Genomic DNA, 8,003 nt, shown 5'->3' with positions numbered 1-8,003 from the left:
AGTGAAGTGATGGGGGCAGCACAGAGCAGACATCACTTGCTATGAACTTGCCCTGTACATCCAATGGCCAGTTGTACAGTGATGTACCCCTCAATGCAGCCTCTGTGCTCTCCAACACTGGCCCGATGCCACCTTAACCCTGTTTAACTGAGCAAAACTCTAGCTGAAATAATTGGCATGAGTAGAGGCAAGTATCAAGAACTTGCATTTGTATAGCACCTATCATGCCATCAGGATGTCTCAAATCTTTTCACAATGAGTCAGGGTTGTGATGTTGGAAGGGCAGAATAGGATTTGTGCACAGCATGCTCCCACGACCAGAGATAAATTCTCAGTTAATTTGTGCTTCAATATTGATTGAGGGATAAATATTCGCCATGACACCAGAGAGAATGTTTCCTCTGATCTTTGAATAGTACCACAGGATCTTTTACACACACCTGGGAGAGGCACAGGGGCCTCAGTTTAACCTCTGATCTGAAAGACAGCACCCTGGACAGTGCAGCACTCCCTCAGTGTCAGCTTGCTTCAGATACTCAAGCCTCTGGAGTGGGACTTGAACCCTTGACTTGGTGATGAGGATGTTACCCACCGAACCAACAATAATTCTTTAAATAGATTGATCTGTTGTTTAATGGCCTTTAATGTAGCCTTGGAGAAGCTGTAACTAACTATAAATCACCTCTGCACTGATACTCAAGAGTACAGTAACCCTGGTTGTATATGATTCACAGTGAAAGGGGAATATAACTCCATAACAGGGTTAACAGTTTTCATCAGAGTCTGCAAATTATTACAAAGAAATATGAGGGGAAATTACAAAAGTGGAAGTAGAAACCAACATCCCTCCAGTTAAAAGGGGATAGAGGAGCACAGTCTGAGGAACACAAAATCTAAATTCCATTGGACATTGCTCTGAAGACACCTTCAAAATTGAGATTTTCAGACTGAGAGTCTGATTGTAAAAATCAGCAAAACTAGAACAGCAGAAAGAGGATTCAATCAGCTGATTGCAGGCTATTGAACTAGGAGAGGAATATCAATCTGCAGAGGCTGGACATGGGGACAGGGAGGCTGCCGTTCTTCCTGCTGTTACCACTGTTCGTTCCTGGAGCAGTGCAAGGGGAGGTGATCCAGGATTTCAGCAAATGTGCCTGGTTCTTTCAGGGAAAGGTACCACCACAGGGTTTCGACACTCAGAACCGCGTCAAAATCTGCCAGAAGTACAAGAACCATTACCACTTTGTAACCTTGTACCGCACGGAGCTGAGAAACCCCGTCTACTCGGCGTACAGGTATCCCTGCACCATGGGGGTTAACAAGGAAAAGAGACCCAGTCCATGGTTTTATGAGCCACAGGTAAGCGTTAGTTACTAAACTGTTTACTGTGTACCACAGAGAGCCCGAATTCTAACGAACATCATTTATCACAGAGCTCGGTGAGATTTCTCGATGTTGAGAGGCTACATTGGAATTGGGAAATCACAAATCCAGCACTGGCTTTGCTGACGTTGAGAAGCCAAGTCAAGAGTTCATTCATTTCCCTAGCTTCCTTGCTGGCGACATACTTCAAATGTAATAAGAACTGAGCAAAAGAATGTAACTGATACACTGCTCTTCATCATCTCTAGATATTTGAAATTAAAAAGCAAGATACCACAGACACCATAGAAGGAAGACCTAAGGTTTGAGAGGTCTCAATTACTCATAAAGTCAGCCTCCATTCTCCTTCTGGATAGGTCATTAGATATCCTCCATGCTTATAGGCAGCTCTTTGTATTAGAGAGAGAGAGAGAAAAACAATGGTTACATAGCTTGAGGGCATTTCTCTGCATCGAGCTAAGGGACAAGGCGAGGAGGTGAGAATTAAACCCATTCCCTTTGAGATTGGTGTTAATCTGAGTCATAGATCAGCCATCCACTCAACTGCCCCTCTGCACCCTCCTTCAATTCACTTTCTAGAGTTAGAAACATAGAAATATAGAAAATAGGAGCAGGAGTAGGCCATTTGGCCCTTTGAGTTTGCTCCAGCATTTAGTATGAACATGGGCTGATGATACAACCTAATAGCCTTTTTCTACCTTTCCTCTTTATCCCATGATCCTTTTAGTCGCAGAGTGCTATATCCAACACCTTCTTGAAATCATACAATGTTTTGGCCTTGACTACTTTCTGTGGTAGCGAATTCCACAGGATTGCCACTCGCTGGGTGAAGAAATTTCTCCTCATCTCAGTCCTAAGTGGCTCATCCCTAGTTAAAATCAAACTCAATCAGTTGAAGTTTGATGGACTGCCAATCATCTCTAAATACAGTAACTTTTAAAAATAAAATATATACTGATCACAAGGGGAGTAAATTACCGGAGATACTGGAAATTGCATTGAAAACGAAAAATGCTGGATATCACAACAGAGTTAGGCAGAGTCCATGGAGAGAGAGTGAGCTAACGTTTTGAGTCTAGATGACCCTTTGTCAGAGCTCACAAGGGGATCGCAAGGTGAGTGCCTTGAAAATAGTCAACTTTGGAAATGACTTCAATATTTGGAAAAACCAAATAGTAAGTAACATAACCAGGTTTAGAAGGACTTCGAATTTTCCTCAAAACCTCTTGGCTTTTATCTTCTTCTTAAGCCAATTCTTAAACCCGACTTCTTTGAATAAAGTCTTGTCATTTCTCTCATGAGTAAAAAATGAGGTCTGCAGATGCTGGAGATCACAGCTGCAAATGTGTTGCTGGTCAAAGCACAGCAGGCCAGGCAGCATCTCAGGAATAGAGAATTCGACGTTTCGAGCATAAGCCCTTCATCAGGAATAAGAGAGAGTAGCCAAGCAGGCTAAGATAAAAGGTAGGGAGGAGGGACTAGGGGGAGGGGCGATGGAGGTGGGATAGGTGGAAGGAGGTCAAGGTGGGGTGGGGGCGGAGAGGTCAGGAAGAGGATTGCAGGTTAGGAGGGCGGTGCTGAGTTGAGGGAACCGACTGAGACAAGGTGGGGGGAGGAGAAATGAGGAAACTGGAGAAATCTGAAATCTGGAGGAGGAGCGCCTCATCTTCCAGGCGGAAGATGAGGCGCTCCTCCTCCAGCCGTCGTGTTGTTATGTTCTGCCGGTGGAGGAGTCCAAGGACCTGCATGTCCTCGGTGGAGTGGGAGGGAGAGTTAAAGTGTTGAGCCACGGGGTGATTGGGTTGGTTGGTTCGGGCGGCCCGGAGGTGTTCTCTGAAGCGTTCCGCAAGTAAGCGGCCTGTCTCACCAATATAGAGGAGGCCACATCGGGTGCAGCGGATGCAATAGATGATGTGTGTGGAGGTACAGGTGAAAGTATTTCACTCATGAGACTTGGTGAAAGTATCTTTAAATAAGAAATGCACGCCCGTTATAACCACAATTTATTTTGTGGGGATGAGTAATTTCATTCTGGTGCTGAGAATATCAATATGACCTAAGAATGGGGGGTCTGTTTGTTTGTTAGTGCGAGTGAGATTTCTCTCGATTTTTAATTAAAATTTGGACAATTTAATAGAGTGGTTATGGTAGGGGGTTGTAACTTTCTAAACATAGGTTAGGATTGCCATAGTGTTAAGGGCTTGAATGCAGAGGAATTTGTTAAGTGTATACAAGAAAAATTTCTGGTCTAGTATGTACCTACTAGAGAAGGTGCAAAACTTGACCTATTCTTGGGAAATAAGGCAGGGCAGATGACTGAGGCATCAGTGCGGAAGCATTTTGGGACCAGTGACCATAATTCTATTAGTTTTTTTTAAAAAAAGTGATGAAAAAGGATAGACCAATCTAAAAATTAAGGTTCTAAATTGGAGGAAGGCCAATTTTGATGTATTAGGCAAGAATTTTCAAAAGCTGATTTGGATCGAATGTTAACAGGATGGCTGAAAAATGGGAAGCCTTCAAAAATGAGATAATGAGAGTCCAGGGAAGTATGTTCCTGAAAGATTCCAAGGTGAAAGGTTAGTAGATGTAGGAAATGCTGGATGGCTAAAGAAACATGTATAAACAGCAGAGATCCAGTGAATCCCACGAAGAGTATAAAGGCAGTAGGAGTAAAAGGGAAATCAGAAGGCCAAAAAAGGGATATGAGATAGCTTTGGCAAATAGGATTCAGGAGAATCCAAAGGGATTCTACAAATACATTAAGGACATAAGGGTAACTAGGGAGAAAATAGGCCACCTTAAAGATCAGCAATGTGTGGAACCGTAGGAGATAGGACAGATGATAAATGAATATTTTGCATCAGTATTTACGGTGAAAAAGGATATGAAAGATAAAGGCAGTGGGGAAATAAATACTTACATCTTGAAAAGTGTCCATATTACAAAAGAGGAGGTGCTGGACATTTTAAATCACATAAAGGTGGATAAATCCCAGAACTTGTTACCCTAGAACTGTATGGGAAGCTAGGGAAGTGATTGCTGGGCCCCTTGTTGAGATATTTGTGTCATCAATAGCCACAGGTGAGGAAGCTTGCCTTTATTGGTCAGTGCATGAGTACAGGAGTTGGGAGGTCATGTTGCAGTTGTACAGGACATTGGTTAGGCCACTATTGGAATACTGCGTGCAATTCTGGTCTCCCTGCTATAGGAAAGATGTCGTAAAAATTGAAAAGATTCAGAAAAGATTTACAAGGGTGTTGCCAGGATTGAGGGTTTGAGCTATCGGGAGAGGCTGAATAGGCTGGGGTTGTTTTCTCTGGAGCGTGGAGGCTGAGGGATGACCTTATGGGGGCTGACAATATCATGAGGAGTATAGATAGGGTAAATAGACAAATCTGTTCCCTGGAGTGGGGAAGTCCAAAACTGGAGGGCAAAAGTTTAGATTGAGGGGGGAAAAATTAAAAAGGGATGTAAGGGGCAACGTTTTGCCGGAGAGGGTGGTGCATGTATGGAATGAGCTGCCAGAGGATGTGGTAGAGGCTGCTACAATTTAAATATTTGAAAGGCATCTGGGTGGGTACATGAATAGGAAAGGTTTAGAGGGATATAGGCCAAATGTTAACAAATGAGACTAGATTAATTTAGGATATCCGGTTGGCCTGGACAAATTAGATTGAAGGGTCTGTTTCCATGCTGTATATCCGTATGCCTCTATAACTCTATGTGTTATTTGTTGCGGGTTTCAGATCGATCATCCACACGCCTCACCTGAAATGACCAGCAGCAACAATCCCTCCAGTGACTATCAGGCGGTGGATGCAGATTACCGTGGCTCGGGGTATGATCGAGGTCATCTATATCCCTATTCTTTTAATAGGAATGACAGTGCTACAGCCACCTGCACCCTCACCAATGCAGTCCCACAAGAGCACAAAGCCAACGTGAACTGGGCAAAGGAGGCAGAAGATTTTGTCCTCAAGTTGGCAAAGATTTGCCATAAATCTGGCCGCTCGGCCTACATAGTGACGGGCTCAGCCAATTCCACCACCATCAAAATGAAGAACAAGGTGATGGTGCCTGAGGTAGCCTGGACTGCCCTTTGCTGCACTTCCTCACCAAGCCCAAATACTGACCCCTGTCTAAGTAACCGTGTGTTGTCAGAGGGGCAGGATGTACCGAGGTACGATAAAGATTTCTCCGCTGCTTTCAAGAAAAGGATGTTGCCAGAAAAGCCAGCAGTCAGACTGACCGTGAGGGAGCTGCAGAAGGAGCTGGGAGTGGGCAAGATATTTGAGAGTTGCAGAGGGACAAGTGCAGATGATGAGGTGGAGACCTTCAGAGATGTGACCCTCCTGATTGGAGCAGAAATGTCTGCAGTAAATGGAGTAGACTCAGTCAAGAGATGGTCGTGGGAATTTGCAGTAATGTGTTGTCTCCTTTCGGAGATTGTGTTGAAGTGGATGTAATGGCTGAAGTTGGCAAATTTGCTGAAACTTCCCATGTTAGTGATTTTTTGGTCTGTTAGTCTCACTATCAATTACATTGTGGACCAGAACAAACCCTATCAGAATATATTAAAAAGATAGTCTAGACCCTAACTGCCTCTTAGTTTAAAGGTAAGTGTTAGATGTTGCATTCCAGAAGCAATTCAATTGGTCAAAATACTCAACATTAAGCAAAACACGCTTTATTCAAATACTGCAGTTAAAATACAACAAAAGAAAAAAAAAGAAATTGGAATAACAACTTTATTGGAAAGCTAAATAATGGATTATTTAGCTACTAAACAATAACTATTCCAATATAATAACATTACATAAACACATAATTGGCAAAAGGCAAATTCAGTAAAATAGATTGTCTCAGAGGCAATTCTCTAGTCCAGGAGGAAAAATATCAAGAGAAAACTCTGAGAGAGAGAGATTAGAGGGACAGGTGTACCTGCAGCTTCCAAACCCAGCTTCAAGATCTCAGCAACTGCTGCTACTGAGAAACTAAGATGAAAAATTCTGGTTCTGTGGGAGTTTGACCCCACCCTTTCAGGCTGCTTCTATTGTTTCAACGTTTAAAAAGCCTTACAAGTTGTTTACTTTATTGTATTCAAATAAACAGTTCTGCACCTCTGTTTTAAAACCTCTCTTCAAATAAAAGCAGGACAAAATAAACCCATTGTATCATCACAATTACATTGAATAAATATCTCATTGCTGATGTTGCTTGGTTAAAAATCTTAAACACTGAGAATGTGAACAGACATTGTTCATTTAATCTCATTATCTGTTTGTAATTCATTGTACTCATAGAACCTATCAGGCCATTCAATACATTTGTGTCCATTCTGTATCTCAACTACATTCACACACTTTCATCTCCCCACTCAGAATATCCATACCAACCAGAAACCAACAATCTCAGCTTTCAACTTTTCAATTCAACCTCAGCGTCCTCACTTTCTTGGTGTGAAGAGAATTTCAGATTTCTGTAAACTTAAACAGTATACTAATCAGTCTCTCGGAGACCTAATTTAAAACAGAAAGTATGCAGATACTGGAAATCAGAAACAAAAACAGAAAATGCTGGAAAAGCTCAGCAGGTCTGTGGAGAGAAACCAGAGTTAATGTTTTGGGTCCAGTGACCTTTCTTCAGAACTGTTCCCAAACATCTCTGTTTTTGTCCCTGAGACTTAAATTGGATGTCTTTACACTTTCCTACCTATCTTCGTGTCTTCAGTAAATTTAGGGGCCATTCCTTTGATTCGTTCATACAAATCATTTATCTAAATTATAGAGTAATCCCTGTGGTGCACCATTTGTGACATCCTGCCAGCCTGAAACGACTCACATATTCCTGCTCCCTGCTTCCTGTCAGGCAACCAATCCTTTAGCAATGCTACTATATTGCCCCCTATACCATGAGATTTCATTTTCCGCAATATCTTTTGATGTGGCACCTTAGATATATCAAGAGTTGAAAAAGAATCATACTGGACTCGAAATGGTAACTCTATTTCTCCCTCACCAGACCAGCTGAGTTCCTCCAGCAATCTCTATACTTTATTCAAATTTCCAGCACCTGCAGTATTTTGCCTTTATTTGAGCGAAATTAGTATATTGGGTTGTATTTAAAACACTGGAAGTCTGGTTTAAAATGACTAATCAGTCACTGTAATCTCTGTGTAGGTGAAAGTAATTAGGATCAGATAAAGTTTGATTAGCCCCAGACAGAATGAACTCACAGTGAACTGAATGACTGCATGAAAAGAGAATTGTCCCAAATCAAATGTAAGAAAGAGTTATCAACTTAATGCTGTTATGTATATTTTTTGCTTTTAATAAACTTTTGAAAATAAATTGTACCACACAAAGTTCTACTTTTGCCTTAATGGGAGAATATCTTATTTGACAAAGTGCAGTGACGAAGGCAAATAAAGTTACAGATAAATTGATCAGATTAAGTTTACCACAAGAGACCACATTAAAATGTGGTGAGTGTGGATGGACAAAATGAAAAGCTGGACATTTGTGTCATCTGCAAACTAATCTTTTGCAGTTCTATGAAGACATTACAAACTCAGTAGACAAAGGGGACCCAGTAGATGCAGTGTACCTAGATTTCCA

At 41.8% G+C, this 8,003-nt stretch overlaps 1 protein-coding gene across 1 annotated transcript; it reads left to right on the top strand.

Annotated features, from left to right (window-relative positions):
- The first annotated feature begins 877 nt into the window (after positions 1-877).
- Positions 878-7,704, top strand: LOC132819336 (endonuclease domain-containing 1 protein-like). Its single transcript, XM_060830793.1, has 2 exons — positions 878-1,359; positions 5,133-7,704. Exons 1-2 carry the CDS (start codon positions 1,060-1,062, stop codon positions 5,850-5,852), a joined length of 1,020 nt encoding a protein of 339 aa, XP_060686776.1. The 5' UTR covers positions 878-1,059; the 3' UTR covers positions 5,853-7,704.
- Positions 7,705-8,003: the final 299 nt, after the last annotated feature.

The sequence above is a fragment of the Hemiscyllium ocellatum genome, chromosome 10 (assembly GCF_020745735.1).
Source record: "Hemiscyllium ocellatum isolate sHemOce1 chromosome 10, sHemOce1.pat.X.cur, whole genome shotgun sequence".
Classification (NCBI taxonomy): Eukaryota; Metazoa; Chordata; class Chondrichthyes; order Orectolobiformes; family Hemiscylliidae; genus Hemiscyllium; species Hemiscyllium ocellatum.
Note: the sequence above shows the minus strand (reverse complement) of the source record. Positions and strands in the feature narration are given on the sequence as shown.